General features: G+C 31.1%; 1 protein-coding gene across 50 annotated transcripts in view; it reads left to right on the top strand.

Moving 5' to 3' along the window:
- LOC129953640 (sodium channel protein para) overlaps positions 1–22076 on the top strand; it is a 190266-nt gene that overhangs the window by 76330 nt on the left and 91860 nt on the right. For 47 of the 50 annotated variants that reach the window (XM_056066914.1, XM_056066929.1, XM_056066955.1 and 44 more), the window contains exons 7-12: positions 4430–4635; positions 14575–14703; positions 19955–20046; positions 20182–20455; positions 20624–20933; positions 21033–21341. In XM_056066914.1, coding sequence (XP_055922889.1) covers positions 4430–4635; positions 14575–14703; positions 19955–20046; positions 20182–20455; positions 20624–20933; positions 21033–21341 — 1320 coding nt within the window. The remainder of the gene's footprint in view (positions 1–4429; positions 4636–14574; positions 14704–19954; positions 20047–20181; positions 20456–20623; positions 20934–21032; positions 21342–22076) is intronic. The other 3 variants (XM_056066963.1, XM_056066962.1, XM_056066935.1) reach the window with 1 other exon arrangement.

Here is a 22076-nt window from a genome sequence, read left to right as displayed (position 1 = left end):
TGTTTTCCATTTTTAGCAAGATTTTTGATAATTTTAGACTTATAATAAAAATACAGCAATATTTTATTTCATTGTGATTTAAATATGTTTTTGAAAACATTCTGGAAAACAATCGACACATTTTTTCATGCGTTCGAACTTTATTTCAAATTTGTATGGCACTCCACGTGTGACACTGTTTAGCTTAGTGTAAGGTAGGAAATTGTTCTGCATCCAATATGTTTTTGATGTTTTGTAATAAGGAACAGTCATGGGATACAACATAATGGTTTTACGCACTGGAGGATGGATAATCAACTCAATTTTTTAATCTTCAAAAATACAGTTGTTTCAAATGACTTTTGATTGATTGCGTTTTCTTTTCAATTATGAAAGAACAATCTAAATACCGTGACCGTAGAGTAATGGCCAGAAAAACAAGCTAAAATTCCATTAGAAGTGCCTTGAGCATCAAGTTGGATTTGGTTCATCCTCAAAAACAATACAGAAAACTGGTATTTAGTTTTAAACCCATTCAAATAGATTCATAATTCATCACTATTAAGACGCAGGAGGATAAGCATGTGGAATGAGGATTTCCACTTCTTGCAAATACTCGGCTACTACGCACCTAGCATATCACTGAATTTATCGTTTCTACACAACTCCACGTCTTGTGAGCACGCGCCGTCCGCACATTGTAAGGGAGAGCGGACAAAATTCTATAAAATCTAAGCTAATGAACCGATTTTGATGAAATTTTCAGGAATGATAGCCAATAGCAAGACAACAGAAAATTGTGACCATTTCCACGCCCACTAAAAGAGAAAATGGCTTTTTCGGAGAACATATATGAAAACAAAGATTTGTTTACCAAGTTTAAAATATATTACGAATAAAATAATAAATAGCGAAAAAAGCATTGTAAATTTATTATAAAATAAATTTAAATAATAAATAAAAAATAAAGAAAATACTTCAAGTAAATAAATTAAAAACAAATTCATTTAGTAAGCTATCTTATCTTAAGAAAAAACTTAATTCAAAATAGTTCAAATATTTTTAGTTTGATATATGCAAATCTATGAAGTTTCAATGGAAGGTATTTCGGATGGACATTTGTTTCTTAAATCCCTGGTACCATTAAAACTTTTTTAATGAGAAAATGAAGAACGAATTTGGAAAATATTCGACCATCCTCAACCCATCATTCACCAGCTCTTCAATTTTCCTTTTCGAAACAAACTCCGGAAGAAGTTAGAAAAAAAAGATCTTCTAGAAGCTGAAATTCAGAATCTTTGAGAAACTAAAAATTCAGTGCAATGGATTCTTCATCAAAATAAAACATGTAATGTATTTTGAAATAATAGAAGAAAACGCTTCATGCTATGGAATATATCCTGCACTTATCATACAATACCATACCCCACTGACTGAGGGAATAAAAAAGGAAACTACAACCTATATACCAAATCGCGAGCTATAAAACTTAACATATAATTGAACTGCTCGACCTCCTCTTTGGTCCCCTGCCTTATAATAACTTGTGTGCTTTGGCCCGTGGTCATTTTTTTGATCTTATTTGTACTAATCCTTAAGCCAGGCATCTCTCCATTCAATTGCATTAAATGACGCATCTGATTTAAGCCTGCCCTGTTGTTTTCCATGAGACATATATCGTGAGTAAGTTTGTCAAACAGACTCCATTGGATACCGTGTCTTTCATTTGTACCCACCATGGAAGTCATCACATCGTCAATCGCCAGCAAAAACAGAATTGGTGACAAGACATCTCCTTGTCTCACTCCTTGACTCACATCGAAGGAGTCGGAAAGCTGTCCATTGTGCAACACAAAACACCTTGCATTGTTGTAAAATTCTTTAATAACAGCGACAATTTTCTCAGGGATTCCTCACGCAATAAGCGATCTCCAGATGCATTCATGATTGACCCGATCAAACGCCTTCTCAAAATCTACAAACATTAGGTACAGCGGTAATTGGTACTCAGATGATTGTTCGAGTATCATTCGCAAGATGTTGATGTGGTCAACGCACGATCGGCCACTGCGAAAGACCGCTTGGTGCCTATTTAGGGTAGACTAGATGCTGGGCTTAATCCTCTCGAAAATAATAGTTGCCATTACCTTCAGAAAAACGGACAGAACTGTGATACCACGCCAGTTACTTTAGTTTTTGAGGTTTCCTTTCTTTGGTGACCTTACAATAACTCCATCCTTCCAGTCCCTTGGGTAAGTTTAGCTCTTCCAAACAGCCTGCACGATTTTGAGCAAAATACGGGAAGCTGCCTCATGGTTTGCTTTTATTAATTCTGCGGGAATACCATCAAGTCCAGCTATTTGTTTTCTTTAGAAGATGTATCGCATTACTTATCTCTGCACTTATTAGGGGGCTGGTGTCAATACTTCTAGAAGATATGCGTATGTTGTTCATTTGTGGATTCAATTCTGCATTGTGGTCATCATTTAGAAGCGCACAAAAGTGCTCTTTCCATCTCTGTAGCTGATGTTCTATCGACACTAAAAGGTTGCCGTTCAAATCTAACACGGGATACTCGTTTCGTAGAACCAATTTCCGCTGAGCATCACTTTCTGAATTGATTTTAATTTTAAGTGTTCTTGGGATATCCAGGAATCTCTAGCTCTTGTATGTCTTCCAGTTCCAGCTTCCATGTAAGCGTTCTTAATTTGACCCCACAAAGCAACTACCGATAAACCAGCTGATGGATGGAACAGATTGATAACGATAGACTTCCAAAAATTGAGTCTGAAAAATATACGTCTGCGCAAACTTTGAGAATGTGAAGAGATTAGTAACGGTTGATCTTTTTTCACAAAACCATGTTGCTGTTCGCATATGAGATTCTTGCTAAAAAAATCTCCACTTTCATAAACATCTTGTTCAAACAATTTAGGAATGCAAGAAAGCTTGGCAATGGGCTTGAAGTTTGTTATATCCACCCTGTTACCTTTCTTGGAAATTGGTGTTAGAAATGACTTGTTCCATTCACTGGGAAATTTGCCTGTTTTTAGAGAAAGTTTGAATAAGAACGTAAGGGATTTAACTAAAGCATTACTACACTTTTTTAGTACTATCGGTGGAATACAATCGGGCCGGCTGAGCAGTCATCATTAAACTCAGAAAAAAGATCAAGGACCGTACTTTGTAGCACAGGGATGTGACAGCTAGTTTGCGAAAAGGAGTGAAGATTATGAAAATTATACTTCATCAATTTTTTGAGGGCTATTAACAAATAACTCACGAAAATTTGTTGCAAAAGCGTTACAGATATCAACAGTTTTATCTAACGAAAGGTTCTCGTCAGTGAAGTAAACTGAAAAGCCATCTGATTTTTTCTTGAAGTTTACAATTTCCCAAAATTTTTTAGGATTCTAATTCAAAAAGGTGCCCATGTCAGTAACATAAATAGTATATACAAAATTAGAAAGAGACTTAAATTCTTTAAAAAGTTCAACATAAAAAGAGACGATGATTGGAGACAGAGTTTTGAGAAAAGCTTTGCATGCCAAGGCTGGCTTAAGATTGTATTTCTTGATTTCTTTAAAGGCACATTTTTTCTAAGCAATTATTAAATTAAGCATCTTATAAAACTTTGAAGCTGCTTCATCAATATTAGAAAATGCTAAAGTATCAGCAATTCCAGAAATGGTTAAATCTTCAGACAAAGACTGGAATTAGCTCTTGTGAAATCGAAAAATATAAAAGCAATCAAAGGAATTACTGTGTTCAGTAAGGTGATTACTTGAATCAAGAAAAATGTCCAAGGGGGGGGGGGTGATATTTATCAGCATTAGTAATTCCTGATAGAGGATTTTAGAACAATAGTACTAATAGCGTCAGAAGAAAATACTAAATCGAGAATTCGTTTTTTTGAGTTTTTAATAAATAATAAATATCTTGCTGGACAAAAGTGTTCAAAAATATTCTAATACCTAAAGTTGTCAGTTAAGCCCTTGAAATATGTAAACGGAAGGTTAAGATACACATTATGTTATTTAAATTGTGCCAGCCTCCATTAGAGAACACTAAAGAACATTTATAAGCGGTGCTCAAAAGTTCATCTCAATGTTGATTTGAACTTATTATCTCTAGTCGTGGGCCTGTGGTGGGGCCCCCAAGACAATGTGATTTAACACCTTTGGACTATGTGGAGTATACACAAATAAGCCCGAAAAAGAATATTTAGCGTGTTAACTCTGACTACGGCCCCAAGGTGGACCCCTACGAAATACGACAAAAATGGTCGAAAATTGGGCCTCTCGACTTAATTTTTTTTCGATCCAACCGTATCGGCCACTTACTCGATACTTACTTTTTTTTTAAAAACACTCTTTACTTATAAAAAAAATGAATGTTTAAAATATGTGTTAAAGCTAATTTGTTTCTATTTTTTTTATTTATTTTTCAGACATTTGTAGTAGTAAGTAAAGGAAAAGATATTTTTCGCTTTTCTGCATCCAAAGCAATGTGGTTGCTCGATCCATTCAACCCGATACGTCGTGTAGCTATTTATATTTTAGTACATCCGTTATTTTCATTATTCATTATTACAACTATTCTTACTAACTGTATATTGATGATAATGCCGACAACACCAACGGTCGAATCAACTGAGTGAGTACTCCTACTTTACACCCTTTATACCCAAATTGTTTTCTTTTTTTGTTCCTTTTATTCAAAAACTTCTACTTTAAATAATTTTGTTATTTTTTTTAACTTTTTTTGATTTATATTTAAAAAATTAAAATAAATACCTATATAAAATATTGTTTTCCGTTACAAATATATATTTATATAATTACTTAAACCAAACTTAATAAATCTGCAAAAAAATAATAAAATTAAAAAAAAATACAATCTTGTATGCAAAAGTGCAGGCAGTATTATTATCTTATATTCAAAAAGTTATACTCACATTAATTGTTGTTTAAAGCCGAAAGCAAAATATAACCGTTATTAATATACTCGTATATAAATTTAATTTCCAAGGTAAACGAAGCTTTTTTGAGATTTTGTTCGTAGAAAATATGAGAGTTTTAATTTGATATAATTTTCGTTTTTCTTAAAAAGTTTTTTGCAAAACAAAGTGTGATTTAATACTACATTTTTGTTTCTTGTATTTTTGCTATATATACAATACAAGAAATAATTGTAAATTGTGTGAATAGTTTTGTTTGATATTAAATTTAAATATTCATTAAATTCATGGTTCCTTGACCCAGAAAGTCCCATTGATTTATTATAATCAATCGCAGTTTACATAATATTCAAAAAGTTTTGTTCAGTACTAATTTGTGATTAAAAATAAAAAAAAATAATTCATTTTGTTTTAACGAGTTCTATTTTTGTTTGTTTTTATTTAATTTTTAAAATTTTTGCTAAAATCTAGTTAAATAAATAAAAATTGTAGATTTTATAGAAATAATATACGATTTATGTAATTAGTTTTTAAACATATATTCAATGATATTAACTAGTAAAATATTTTTTGTATAAATTAACAACAAAAAAAAAGGTAGAAAACTTATATTGTTAGATAAAAAACCTATAAAGTATTTTTGTTATTTTTAGTAATGTAGAAAAATTATAATTGTTCAATATATAGACAAAAATAATTGTAGTTTTGTGTTTCGATTTACATAAACATTTATATAATTGTAGTTTTTGTAGTTAAACAAAGAACATGTAGTGATTTAAAAACAATTATACTACAAGACACACATTGTAATTTAATTTGCTACAAGTATAAAACAAAAAATATAAATAAGAAATCCATCAATTAAACCTAAAAGTCTTGGATTTTTCTTTTAATCGGAACAAATTTGTCTTGCTTGAAAAAGCCAATTTTATTCAATTTATTTATCGTAGGTGCGTTGTTTCAATAAAAAAAAATTATCTACTCCAAAATTTGTGTAGTCCTAATCAAAAACACCCTATAAAAAAAAAATAAATCCTTGGTAGCCATCTTGGTTTCTCGGCAAGCTAAAGCTAACAGCTGACTTATTAGCTGGTTAAATGTGTTTGTAACGCTTTCGTGCAAAAGTCATTAGTTAATTCTATGTATGCGTAAAGACGAGCTAACAATTTGTCTTGGAATTTACATCTTTTCATCGACATAACAAATACTTTCCGATTTTCTTATTATGTTTAAAGTTTTTGTTAGGTTTTTTGATTTTTTTCAGTACACATTCTGTCAAAAAGTTATAGCATTTTATAGGAAGTAAAAAAGAGTAACGACTGGTGTATTCTTTCCCACTTTCAGGTACTGGCATTAATTTTCCTACCTAACTTTTCTGCTTTACGCAGATGCAGATATGAACATACAAGTTGCTCGCCTTTTAAAACGTATACGAGAGAGGGTTCAAAACGCAACTAAGTTGTAGGCAATTCTTTACTGTCAAAAAGTTATAGTATTATATAGGAAGTAAAAAAGAGTAACCACTGGTGTATACTCTCGAACTTTCAGGTTTTGACATTTATTTAGCACCCTCTACTTCTCTGCTTTATGCAGTTGCAGATATGTACATACAAGTTGCTCACCTTTTAAAACGTATACAAGAGAGGACCCAAAACGTAACTAAGTTGTCGGCAACTTTGAATAACAAATGAAAGATTTTCTTATTAAAAAATAGAATATAAAAGTTCCTTAACCTTAAATGTCAAACATTTTCATGTAGCAATTTGGGCTTAATATTGAAGACGAACTAAGGCTATGCCATGGTTTTTTGCATTAATTCTTACATTTTTAAGTCAAGTCAGTCATGTGATTCTTAAAACGAGCTGAATTAAAATGCATTGTTGACGTTCTTACCGTAAATTGTGAAGCTTTATTGCCTTTTTGAATTGATTGGTCTTCATTTCTTTTAGATTCCAAAACCGCTTTTCGATTTGTTTAAATGTATTAAGTTTTTTGACATACAGACAAAATTAAAAATACAAATAAAATATAAATGGAAAAGAAGTTTAGATTACTTTAATACACCTTGAAAAAAACAACAACTTCAAGATTTTATTTTAATTTGTTCACTATGTTGAAGATTAATAAAGATCAATAAATAAATAAATTAGCTATCGCTACAGTTCGTTGACAGCTAGAGCCTAGTGACTTACAACTCTCAACCATTCCTGTGTGGGAGTAACGTTGTCAGGAACGGAGGGGACCTACAGTTTATATGCCGAGAAAGAAAATTTATGACAAGAATTACTATTGGAGAATTTGTCAGTTCCTCACAAGTGGCAGAACCCGTAAAAAAACTTTAGATGGCACAGGCAGGGATCGAATCCAAGACCTTTGGCATGACAGATCAAATTAAGGATTTTGCTCTGCGAACTTAAGAAAGTTGATTTGTTTGTTCAAATTACAACATTTCTTTCATAAAATTGTATTAAAAAAAAAAAAAAAAAAACGTCAAATCAGCCACGCACAGGTTTTTCCTCCATTAGCTCTGTCATTTCATTAAGAGCTCGTAGAGCGTGCCCTTAATAAGTTCTGATTGAAAAAAGAAGCACAAACCGGCCGGTGGCATATGCCTGAACTAAAAAAGAAACAGATCTTTTTTGACAGCTCAGTTTTCTGATCTGAGATTAAAAAGAAAATACTAATTTGATGTGTGTAGAGTAATAGGTAAAAATGTCAAAACAACAGTGTGATAATCATTTTCCATCGAATGTGATGTTATGCCCCAATATGATTAAAACTATCATATTTTCCAATCAACTAGGCTCTTTTATTTCGATATATTATTATATAACTTCATTTTGACAATGCACATTGGAAATTTTCTGAAAAAAAACTTACTCACAGCAAATTCAATTTTATTCACCACGCTAGTGTCAAAATTTAACCATGGCCGGGCATTTATTAAACTTAATGACACACAGTCTAATATGGGAAATATTGTTTTTGAATAAATTATAAACATTTTATTAAAAAATTGAATCTATTGATTTGTACTAAGAAACATCAAAAAGTTACAAAGTGTGTCTTTTTCCAATTTAAGAAAAATTACCATATTTTTTAATAAAACAAACATTTAAATTCACTTAATTTGTAGTTTATATAATTGTTAAAATTTATATATGTACATAATATTTGTTAAAATGTTTAATTTCAATTTAATTGAATATCCGTAACATTTAAAAAATTTAATTTTATTTAAAATGTATTTCGTCATCATTTTAAAATAGCCAAAGTGTAAAGTAACATAATTAAAATTCCCAATTTAACTAATGAAAAAAATATTGCAATACATTTGTTTTACATTGAGATTAATTTATTATTATTATTATTAGGAAGACGTCTAAGTCTCTATAATTCGAATCATAAAACTAAACATCCAATCATTGTATTTTATGTAAAAATTTCAAAAACTTTTTTAGAAATAGATCATTTCAAATGTTCAAATTTAGAATTAAAATTATTATAGATATTCTAAAATGTAAATTAACTTTTTTTGTACAAAATTAGTTTTTAATTAATATAGTTCTAGAAGTTGTGTTTAATTAAATGAATCTCAATGGAAATACCGACAAAAAGTAACGTCATTTTTTTAGCTGATGTCAAAATTGTCGGCGTAGATTTGGTATCAGAATTAACCACCTTTTTTCGACGACCACCAACTTACTTAAATAAAAGTGTAATCTGATCTTTAAAAAACAAAAGGAAACGAAATTCTGGATCAAAATTCAAATAAATAACATTGTTCATCAAAAAGCCATATGCTAAAAGATATCAGAGATAATACTTGCTATTTTATTATGGAACAATGGAATACGTGTTTTGATAATGATCAGAGTGTCAGAAGTGGCGAAGAAGTGCTGAACTGAAACCTGCAACAGTGCAACTCGAAAACCCGCTCAGCGATGTAGTAAACAATGGCTAATATTGAAGGACCTAAAGGGTTGTGAACTTGGCGGGAACAAAAAAGATTGAAACATCATATTTATGTGGTGCATCGCCGTTAACATGAAAAACACTGCCTCTATAAGTTCCTCAAAACATTATGCATGGCCCTACAATTAGTATACGAGAACACCAAGTGCGCACTCGAATGGATTTGTGTCAAATGTTCGTCAAAGTCGGCCACTTTTTTGTTGCTGCTCTGCTGTTTATCTTGACTTTGAACTTTTAATAAAATCTAAATATGGAAAACTAGAATTTTCGACAGAAAGTAGGCTACCTCTTGAGATTCCTTTTTCCTATAAGGATTCAACCACCCAACATCACATTCGAGAGATGAATTATGCAACAACAAATCTACGAAAAATCAATAATGCTGATGTTAATGCATGAGTGTTGAGTCAGGAGGTCTAAGTCGTCTGAATATGAAGGCCATTGGCATGGCATGGCATCGGCAAATAAAGGCTTCGACATGTAACCTGACATACATTTTGTTTCGATGAATAAAGGACACAAATTATTGTATGATATCAATCTTCAAAACGCATTGAAAATATACGCGTGAAGTGATAAACAAATATTAAAAAATACGAATACGAACACGGATAACTTGTAAACCTTCATAAAATAAATGAAACGATGTCAAGAGGTTTTGACTAAGAACCCTGTGCTTTTGTAATATTTTGAACTCGAGAGCACTTCTAGAGCCAAACCTATGTGATTTTAGATTATTTGGTGTTTAAACAGTGATTCGTACAAACGAGGGCGATTTGGGTTTTCTATGAATGCTCTGAGAAGGGAGGAAAGGATTAAACATTTAAAAATATGTTTGGAAAGTTCGATTCGATTTAATCCGTTTATTGCTGAAAAATAAACTCATTTATTCTGTTGATGATAAATCATTATTTTAAGACATTTCTTAATACATATTATAAAGTTCTACTATAATGTTAATTATACATATTATAAACTTGACTTTAATATGATTTGAATCTGCTGTATTATTATTATTATTGTAAAAACTATTAAATTGTTTAATGTTGAGAGTAATGTTTTGTGTAGCTTTATCCCATAATTATATATTTAGGATACATTGAATACCGCTTAACAATTAATTTTTACGCATAACGTTAGTCATTGTATGATCATTGCTAAAACCTTTAAAAAGTTGTTCTTAGTATTAAAAACTTGACTTTTTAAAACATAGAATTTTTTGATCGCATACATAATATATTATTCATTGGGTCTGCGCAATTGGGAAATAGAAAGAAATAGTTCGTCAATCTTATTACTATCGGTAAAAACTATATTCTCAATCTCTCCACTTTCATCAAACTTTTTAGTGGTACAGTAATTTAAAAAATTGATATTTAAGTTATATCCATTTAAAGGATCACTACAAAATATGTTTGAGATATCACAGAAAAGGTCCAGACTTTTAAACCTGCTTTTTGATAAACATAAATAATGAATTTACTTGATATAGTGGTCGGCAAGTTATTCTTGCCTGCAATTTTCCAATTTGTTTTATTGGGTTTATTAATTGAAATCCGACTTCCAAATTAAAGTATCACGTCAGGTTTTTGAGATAATAGGTACTTTTTAGAAATCGAAAAAAACACAATTTTTTGAGGCTATTTAAATTCAAGAATTAGCTTTTTTCAATAAAATTTGTGATGATTTTCCAAATCTGCAGGATTATCCATTTTGCAGTTTCAAACGTTAACTTAAATAAAACACATATACAATATTTGTGCGAATGATATTTTTTCTTTTTATTATAAAGTTTGAACTTCGACATTATGTGTAAAATACTACATTATTAAAACCACGAATTTTTGCAATCATCGATTCTTTTGAGATATTTGTCTACCACTTGTCGGTTATCATTTGCCCATAACGCTCCAAATTGACAGTGACAGTCGTTCCAGCGTCGTTTTTGAAGAAATAAGGTCCAATCACACTTCCGGACTAAAGAGCGTACCAAACAGTGAACCCTTGTGAATGTAATGGCCTCTCTTCATTTACTTGAGGATTCTCAGAAACTCAAATACGACAATTTTGTTTATTAAGAAACGCACAGAGTGAGGATTTATAATTACCCTTGTCAACAAATAAAACAAGAGCGGTATAATTTTGAGGTTAAGTTGAGCGTAAACAATTAATTCGTTGCAGTGTGGATGGTATGTGGAACGCGAAAGAGTTTCGACAGTTCGTAGCAACCACACTGCAATATGTTACTACCAAACTGTTTTTACAAAATTTTCCTATTTTACAGAAAAAAATGCAAATTTTATTATCCTAACATTATTGTCAATTGTTTTTTTTTAAAACGTGTTTTCACGTTTGTTCGTCCATTTGTTCATTCGTTGTTCGCTTAAATGTGCAGGGCCTTTAAAGCAATATTCACATGAGCACGACCAACGAATGAATATTCTTCGATTTTGACATTTCATTGACATGAGAGTTTTTAATTCGTCACAAATAATTTAAGGTTAAGTACGCGCGGATATTTTATTCGTTGAGAGTGTGGATAATGTGGAACGCGAATAAAGTTTGACAGTTCGTATCAACTACAATTTTTTGCACGACGAATAAATTTGTTTTCTTAAATTTATTAATAATATTAAAAAGTAAAAGTATGCATTATAAATCAAACAGAAACTATATTGCTATTGTTTGTTTAAGAATTTATGTGGAAATATGTCCAAACGTATATAAACTCACATTTTGTAATTCATTCGTCGTTCGTTGGTCGCGCTCATGTGAATGCTGCTTAAACGTGATGCAAGTCGCTTTCAAGCTGCTCACGAGAACGGTCTCGCAAGTGGACAAAGTCCAGAGAGTAGCTCGCGGAGAATTGACTAATTACTCTCGAGTTTCGATCTTTTTGAAAGTCACTTGTAAGTGGACACACGTGCTTACCACTTTCCGAGTTAAGCTCGCGGAAAACCAACACAGTTCGTATTTTGCGAGTAGCTGTCGAGAATAAAATGGCAGTAAACATTTGAAGAAACCAATCAACTTATTGAAAAATATGAGTCAGTTGATTCATATGTTTACCGGATGCTAAAAATCTAAGTGTTACCAGCACACTGGCATGGCTTTCACTAACTGACAAACAGCAACAATTTCGAAACTGGTGAGGACCTTCAATTTGAAGCTATCTTGAAAGAGCAGACCCCGCACCGAATTGGTTACGACGAACTACCTACGGTTTGACCTAACATTTTTTTCTATCAAGTGGACACGATTATCAGAGTACCTTCAGAAAGAAAACTCTCAATACTCTAACAGAGAGCTGGCGATAGCAAAATTTGGCTCTCAAATGGACAGTCTTTCTAGAGTTAACTAGCAGAAGTACTCTCAAATGGACACGCACCTTAACAGCAGGTATATTTTGAGTGATACGAGCGAAACGATGATGCATAGGCCTTACAATATCTGTAATCAATCCAGTCTCTTCAAATTTCTTCACAATTATGCCAATTGCTTGAGTAGTTACTTACTTACTTATGGTGGCGCTACAGTCCTGTGTTAACTAGGACCTCACCCAATAAACTTCTCCATCTAGCTTGGTCCCTAGCTAGATGTCTCTAGTTTCGCGCTCCAAGTTGGGTGAGGTCACTTTCCACTTGTGTGCGCAACCTAATCCGCGGTCTTACTCTACTGCGCTGTCCTGTGGGTGTGGATTCGAAGACTTTCCTGGACGGAGCATTGGTTTCCATGCACTCTACGTGACCCAGCCATCTTAGCCGGTGTACATCCCGACAGCTCGTCGTTCCATCTTCTCCTCCACTCCCCTTCGATGCTTGCGTAGTTGAATGATTACATAAACCATAATTTCCTTTTAAAGCACGATATGTGACTGTGGCAGAATCACCATTTTTAAATTAGGTTTTAACAATTTGCATACGTTGTGAGATATTTAACCAATAAAATTTCGTAAATTTCATACTTTCAATTAAAAAAAAAATGGTTTAACAACTTAGTTTAGTAGAATTCCAGTCCTAAACTTTTAAAACCGCAAAATGGATAACCCGTTTTAATCTATTTCTATATTATTTCATACAATATTCGGAAAATCTTCATAAGTTGTAAGATTTTACTAGTCTAACAGAAATCGAAAAGACACGCATAATCATTTATGCTAAAATTGTTTTCAACACAAAAAGGTAAACTCTTAACAATAAATTGTATGGTGACAATTTATTGTTAAGAGATATTTTGAGTTTAAACTTAGCCTTAGTTTTTGGTTGTTCTTAGAATTTTAAAAGTGGCATATTTCATAAACCTGATGTAATAGAAAAACTTTAAGGCGAGATTCGACTTCAAGACATCTTAATTTTAAACAAAGTATTGCTTTGCTTGTGGGACAGAAAAAAAAACGTAATTTTATCGACCAATGAAGCATCGTTAATAAATAAATTATATTGCAAATGATTGTGCAAAATAAACTTCTCAGGAGTTAATTAAACAAAATTATTATTTTTGCATTTTCATTACCGTACCACTTTAAAATTTGAAAATACTTTAGATTTCAAAACTAAAGCTAGATAAAACGGTTATAATAACGATTTACCATGAAAATCTGACTTCTAGCAAAGCTCGGACTTTGCCATTAAAATAGTTTTATCACCGGATCACTGTGAGCCGATTTTTTAACACTTTTTATTACAAATCGGTTGGTAACTCAGCCATAATTGGAGTAAAAAGGTTTTTGTGAATTATTTGAACCATATGGGGTTGTAAATGCTTAGAGACATCAATATTGTTGTGTAGTTTAAACGTTAAAAAGAATGATGCAATTTACACTTTAAATGACAGCTGAGTTTAACACCTATCAAATACTAGCGCTACCAACTTAAAAGTACGAAATGAATGAAGTCATAGAAACGTGTGTATTCTTTTTTATTGTTTCTTGGCATGCGTTCTAATGTAACTGAAAAATAGTTCTTGGTACCTGATTTTTGAATTAAAAGTACAATTTCTACTCATTCTTCAAAAAATTATAACTTTATGACAGAAAAAAAAATATTCTTATCTATAATGACGACAAATTCTTCTTTATAACTTTTTCCAAATTCAAAGAATCAGTTCCTAATACTTCCAGCTCTTTCTACAAAAATTAAAAACGACATAATTTGTATTTTAAAAACTTAATGTCAACTTACATGTAAAATAAAATTAATTAAATAACAACTCAAATTAAGCAAATAAAAAAAAAGACAATCAATAACAAACAAAAAAATGTGAATCGAAACATCATTTTAAAAATAGTTGAAAAAATCAATTTTAGTTTCTTTTATGCATAAAATATTATATTATATGACCCCAAATAATATCTGTTAAAACATTATTTTTAAGACCTTATTAAGTAGATAAATGAAAAAACAAAACAGTGTTATAATTTTTCTTCTTCTCTTAATTTTGGAAATGGGGTTATACCATTTTTATAATATGAAATCTGGTATCTATTTAATTTAAAATTTAAAAATCTCATTTGTGTTCTAAACTGATATACAATTTATTTTAATTATTCCTTCTATTTCTTAAAAACAAAAAAAAAATGTTTACAAAAAAATCTTATATAAAATGGAAAACAAAAAAATACAAAAACAAAAACCAAAAAAAACTTAAAAATTCGTTTTTAGGGTGATATTCACCGGAATCTACACATTTGAATCAGCTGTTAAAGTGATGGCACGAGGTTTCATTTTATGCCCGTTTACGTATCTTAGAGATGCATGGAATTGGCTGGACTTCGTAGTAATAGCTTTAGCGTGAGTTCCATAAAATATGATTTTTAATTCAAAAATTGTTTTTGCGTTTTTATTATTTACAAAACATTACAATTTTTTATTTTTCTTAAACCGTTTTTTATATATATATACAAACTAATAAGTATATACTTATTAATCATTATTGTTTATTTTTTATAGAGTTTATTTGTTATATTATTTTCATATAATCGTAAATGTATAACCAACATTTTGTTATCAACTTCTTATCCGTGTATAGCTTATTTTTCCTTCCTTTCCTCCACAAATAAAATATATAAACACAATATATATTCAATAAATCAAAGATTTTCTTCTATATACTCGTACATAGTTTGTAATCGTAATCCGTAGAACATTGGATTAATATATTTTATACCTTTACTTAATACATAATCGTACATAACTATAATAAATGTATTTCATAGTATTTGATTCATAAATATTTAGTAATATTATATAGTTGTACATTTTATATTTTGTTATTATTTTTCTTTTTTTGAAAGCAGACAAATAAGATATTCGTTTCACATTCTTAGCATTTTATTTTACTTATAAAATATTTATCAAATTTTAAATTACTATCTTAACTTAAAAAAAAATATTTTGGCACACAATTTTCTTCTCGTCTCACCCTTTCTCTCTTTATCATTTTCTTAAAAAGTAAAATCTATATTTCATTAAAAAAAAAAACAATATTCGTATTCGATATTTACATAAAATAAACTTAACCATCATATCCTCAATCCAAAAATAAAAGAATGCTTTTACCACCGTTTATAATTACCATATAAAGAATTTCCTCCATTTTAAGCTTTTACTGAAGTAATTCCATCGATGAAAACGGTTTTCAGGAACTCATTTTTTGACAAAAACCTAAACGTACTGTGCATAATATTTATTCCACTTTTCAGCATGTCTCTGAAGCATGTATTGTATACCTTCTAGATTAAGCCATTTCTATTTTTATATATTTTATACGATATAAAAATCCAGGTACTCATCACGGGAACGAAGAGTTGAAAATATTGAGTTTTCAATCCCAACAAACGTCAAAAATACATTACTTACTGTTCAGTGTACATATCTGTGTCGTTCAGTGTAATAATGGTGTATCTCCATTTTTGCATAATTTTTATAGTTTGCCGCTTCAAGAAAATTTTAGAAAAATGAAACAACATTTTTAAATGTGAGACTTCATTTTTTAAGATTAATCGTCTCAAAGTTAGGTATTTCAAACTTAAGACTAACTTTGAGGTGGACTTAGTCCATTATTATAATGAACGTCACATAAGTACACACAATTGATTCCGTCTTGGCTGGTTCAAGTTTATCACATCTAATACAAAATCCGATGATCAGACTATGGGAGGGAATCAAATGTCAATTTTGACTTTTCTAATGTCAAAAATCACTCCGAATCCATTCGCAACTCATTCATCGGATAACGTCATGAACTTGTATATCCTTGAACTTTGATAATGCCAACACAAGTAATGTAACTTCTTGATCCCATATGAGACCGACCAGAGTTAAAACCACAAATGCACAATAATGTAAGTACACAAATACAAAACAGATATTTTTTCGTTCTTGAAGTTAACTCATTTTAAAAGATTATAACCTTAACTGAGCAATACTTAAAATACATAAGGACGATTTAAAGGACTTTTTTGACTGACTTAAAGAACGCCAGCGCAACGCCCGCCACACTTTTCTGTTCTGCTTAAACAAATATGTATTTAAATCAGATAAATTTAATTTGCATCTTATGAATTTCTTGAAGTTTTTTTTAGACCATTTTGCACGAAAATCAATACTCAGAACTTAGGTGATTTGCGTTCAAAAAATCGTAAAATTTTCTAGCACTATTAATTTTTGACGTTTCATGACAGAGTGGTTTCAAATTTGTTTATTTATTCATATGTAAACATATTTATTTGGGATTTCATAAAATAATACTTTAGATAAAATTCTTTCAAGATTTGAGAAATTTCCTTAAAAAACTAAACACTAAATCCAATCCAACTTAAAAGATACCTAGTTAAATATTTAGTTTCAAAAATATATATTTCGAATTTTTATTTGATATTTTAAAACAATGGTCCCACTAAAATCTTTGCAATCTCTGTTCTGAACTCTGAACTTTGAGTCTTCAAAACATGTTAAATATTCTCTAAATGTTTACTGAGCACTTAAGCTTGTTTGTTTTGAAATGCATTTGAGCATTTAGCTGTCACGAATTGACATTTGTTATTTATAACAAAAAATAAAATTAATTTGAAATAGAGTTTTTCAGCTCTGAGCTCTGAACTTTGAGTCTTCTAAACATGTTAAATATTCTCTAAATGTTGTCTGAGCACTTAGGCTTGTTTGTTTTGAAATGCGTTTGAGCATTTAGCTGTCACGAATGGACATTTGTGATTTATGAAAAATATAAAAATTAAGTTGAAATAGAGTTTTTCAGCTCTGAGCTCTGAACTTTGAGTCTTCTTAACATGTTAAATATTCTCTAAATGATGTCTGAACACTTAGGCTTGTTTGTTTTGAAATGCCTTTGAGTATTTATGAAGCTGTCACGAATTGACATTTATTATTTATGACAAAAAATAAAATTAAGTTTAAAAGTGTTAAAATCATTGTCGAATTTGGCCACTTGTATACTAAAATGCTTTTTTTTTTAAATAAATAAATAAAATATTAGCATAAAATTTACTTTTTTTGCGAGAGCAACTAACTCGAGATTTGAGATACCTCAGATTTATTTTCACATTTCTCCCTCTCACGCTTAACATTTGTTATGTTTAGCTTTGACCCTTTTTCCCGAGATTTTTTTTCCGAGCGTTTTGAACATTAATAAATTGCCTTTTGAACCTTAAAAAGTACAAGTTTAAGTTTGACAGTTGAAGCTCTGTTAAGAACTAAAATAAACAGTTATTGTTCATTATTTGAACAGCAGAGTGTTCACACTTGTTGTCAAAACATTGAAAGCAAAGATAATAACAACTTGGCCAAATAGTTTTGTATATCTTATAAGAAACCTCAAATTTAAATCACTTTTAGACTGCTCCACATAAAGTTCAATTTCAACACATTTTATTCAACACACTAGAGTCAAAATTTCACCACACTAGAGTCAAAATATTAAACTCGGCCTGAAAAAACTTCTTATATTTCAAAAGATGCATAATTTATACTCTGGTTCAATATTTCACAAATCTTAAACTCCGAATGATCATGAAATTAAGGATCCCCAAGTTATCTAGAATTAAAAAGCCACTACAACACCTTATATAATTTCACCTCACAAACGTCATTATTTGTAAGATTAAAGGCGATAATTTAACGACTTTTATATTGTGACTATGGACAGATATAACTTTTGATATATTCCTTTTAGTATTTTGACGAAATCTATAATTTCTTTCTTAAGCTCAGTTCAAGTACAAGTATTTCATTTAACATTGTAAACGTTATTATTTTGGTAAAATGCTATCAAACACTGGCTGTTGTAAGGCTCATTTAAGATGCTTAAAATAAAACCATAAATCAGTTAGTATTGAATATTTCATTCATCTTTTTCTTTTACATTAGTTAAATTCCTTAAAATGTTTAGACATTTCATTTCAACAGGTTATTTTTTGGCTTAACCATTTAATGAGCTTCTTTTTAAAATTTTAATTTTAACTGAAAATATTTATTTTTAAACGTCAAGTAAAAGGAGAAATAAAAGCTTGATATGGATTGAACCATACGTATAGACTTATTTCTTATATCTTAGCAATTACCCAAATGTTTTAGGGGGTTAATTTCTCAGCGAGATACCGAAGACCAAAACGTAAACTTAGTTTAAAGGTTTCTTTCTAAATAATAAGTCACATCAAGGTAAGCACTTAAAGAAACCCTTTTTTTAAATATCAAAGGTGTGAATGGTCAATTTAAAGTGATGGCGGGGCAAAGGTATAGACCGACCGACCGACGACGCGACGCTACGTGACGATGACATCTTCCATTTACCTGAAGCTTATGTATAAGTAATAAGACACGCTTCGCTCAGTACCTAAGTAACTAAAATTATATACCTACATAATTCTAAAAGAAGACTAATTAATGATTTGGATATTCATTCTATATATTTGAATAGGTTTTCTTTAACATTTTTTTACAGGTGAAATCTAAAAATTGCTTTGTGGCTCTTCAGGTAATAACTTGTTCTACATTTTACGATATACGAGATGATCGAAAAATATATAATATGTTGTTTCCTGAAAGTCAACTACGCAGGCAAACACTTCGTACTTCGTGGAAACTAGCCATATTTTCTATACACTCGTACATCCTCGTTGTCGCACGTCTTCAAATAGAACGAAACATTCTCAGGAGTCCTTACAATTGTTTTAGAATAACCCAGTGTATAAATGTGGATATTTTTATTTCCCTTGTCCTTCACTTTTCTCATTCCCTACTCTCAGTCTTTTCTGTATGTCAGTGTCAAAGCTTCAGAAAAGTGTCAATTGTTCATAAATGTTTACTTTGTTAATTTTCAAAAAAAAGAAAATCAAAAACGAAGAAAATTGAACAATAATTCGTTACAGGATGTGATATGGTGGAAGGAAATTGGAATGTACTTTTTTAAGTTACATATAGGTACAACAAGGATATTGACATGTCACACAAAACAGAAATGTTACATAATCATACACAATATTCATGATACTCGTAGTAGGTATACTTTTTAAGTGAATCCCTTCCACAGACTCGTAGTATATTCCAACCAACCAACATGCTCTGACACTCTTATCGAATACGAATGAAAATTATAAAATATATTTATATACAAAATAAGAACCATACTGTGTGCGTCCCTTCTATACATAATATCGTATCGTTCAAAATGTCCAATGTTCAAAAATAAAATAAAAATAGATAAAATATTTCAAAAATTAAAAAGAAAAAAGAAAAAAGAAAAACATCAACATTCGCAGCTGTTGTATCAAGTATCAAAATATCAAATATCAAGTATCAACCAACTGTCACTTTTTATGTTGTTTTGTTCGAATATCATTTGCGAAAGACGATCTAATAATATTTTTGTGTATTTTTGTTTCTTTGATTTCATATATGAATATTTATTTCCATTTATTATTATATGCCACAAGCTTCATTTATTCAGAACACCGCTTCTTAAAGATTGAATTGAAGAAATTTCTTTAAAACAAACAAAACAAATGTATTTTTGAACCTCTTTCAATAGCTATGTGACGATGGGTATAGATTTAGGTAATCTCGCTGCCTTGAGAACGTTTAGGGTATTGCGAGCACTTAAAACAGTAGCCATTGTGCCAGGTAAATATTTCAATTATTTGCAAAATTAACAATGGCTTCTACCATAAATATCTAAATAAATACAAAACAAACAAAAAAAAAACTCCGATACAAAAAATTTAACTGTAATCGTATAATGTAATGTGACTTTTAAAGGCTTGAAGACCATTGTTGGCGCTGTCATCGAATCGGTTAAAAATCTACGCGATGTGATAATTTTGACAATGTTTTCGCTATCAGTGTTCGCACTGATGGGTCTGCAAATCTATATGGGTGTTCTAACACAAAAGTGCATTAAAAGATTCCCCTTAGACGGATCATGGGGGAATTTAACCGATGAAAATTGGGATTACCACAATCGGAATGCTTCGAATTGGTTCACCAATGACGGTCTAACGTACCCCCTTTGTGGTAACAGCTCTGGAGCAGGGTATGTTACTAAAAAAAAAACAAAAACTTTTAGTTGTTGATGTTGTTGTTGTTGTTGATGTTGATGTTGTTAATGTTTTAATGACTTGACCTTTTGGAAGCATCATGTTCTGCAAGAAAAACCATTTCTCTCTCTCTCTCTCTTTTTACAAAACCAACCAATCTTCAGACAATGTGAGGAGGACTACGTATGTCTTCAGGGCTTTGGTGATAATCCTAATTATGGCTACACCAGTTTCGATTCCTTCGGCTGGGCATTCCTGTCGGCGTTTCGTCTAATGACCCAAGATTATTGGGAGAACTTATATCAACTGGTTTTAAGAGCGGCTGGCCCCTGGCATATGCTCTTCTTCATCGTGATCATCTTTTTAGGTTCGTTTTATCTCGTGAATTTGATTTTGGCTATTGTTGCCATGTCTTATGACGAATTGCAAAAGAAGGCCGAAGAAGAGGAGGCTGCCGAAGAGGAGGCTATAAGGGTATAAATCACTTAACGATCAATCATTATCCAATCACAATCCCGGGCGGCCCTATCACCCCGTGACTCATTCATTCATTCCACTTTATATTTTTTATAGGAAGCAGAAGAAGCTGCCGCGGCGAGAGCTGCCAAATTGGAGGAACGAGCGAATGCGGCTGCTGCGGCTGCTCAGGCTGCGGCCGATGCTGCCGAAGCGGCACTGCATCCTGAGTTAGCAAAGAGTCCCACATACTCATGTATCAGCTATGAGCTATTTGTTGGCGGCGAGAAGGGCAATGATGACAACAACAAGGAGAAAATGTCAATCCGTAGCGTTGAAGTGGAATCGGAGTCGGTGAGCGTTATACAAAGACCACCAGCACCTACTACAGCACCTACAGCCACCAAAGTTCGTAAAGTGAGCACGGTAAGTATGAGCTGGCTATGTGCTTTTAAAGTCGTTGTCCCTTTCGATTGTTTTTTTTTTTCGTTCCGTTTCGTTTTGTTTTGTTTGTTTTTCCTTTTTTGTTTATACTGTTTTGTTTATAATTTTTCACTTTATTTTAATTTTTTTGTTCTGTTTGTTATTTTGTTTTAGCTTCGCTATACGTAATTTTAATCGAGTTATCCTTGGAATGATTTAACAAAATGAAATTATGAATGAGAATGAATTAGTTTTTAGTTATTGCAAGATAAAACTTTTCTGCCAGCTTTATATTTGTTTATATTGTATACCTTATTATTTGTTTAGATCTATGTTGTGTTAAAAAAAAAACTAAACAAAAGAAAGTTGTTTGCATGGTAAAAATATAAATTGTTATTTAATTTTTAAAGGAATATTGCGGTGAGTAGATTTGGGCTTCTCACTTCGGGTTTAAACGCAATTGTGTTTTTAAGATTTTAGAGAGGTGCATAACCCTGAAAACTTCTCTTGGGTTACTAATTCTAAAAATGTTCAGAAAGAAGAACAAAAATTATTTTATTTCTAAAAGAAAACAATAATCTCACTGTCCCCCGAAAACGTTTCGAAATTTAGAAACAGAATTCATAACATCCGCTGGAGTTCTGTGACTTGTAACACTGTCTTGTTGATGTCAGCTCGATCTTTGTTGTTTGTAACGTTACGCTTACGTTTACGTCATTACCGAGTAAAAAAACGCCT

The sequence above is a fragment of the Eupeodes corollae genome, chromosome 1 (assembly GCF_945859685.1).
Source record: "Eupeodes corollae chromosome 1, idEupCoro1.1, whole genome shotgun sequence".
In the NCBI taxonomy this organism is placed as follows: Eukaryota; Metazoa; Arthropoda; class Insecta; order Diptera; family Syrphidae; genus Eupeodes; species Eupeodes corollae.
The sequence above is the reverse complement of the archived record's forward strand: the minus strand, read 5'-3'. Positions and strand labels throughout refer to the sequence as shown.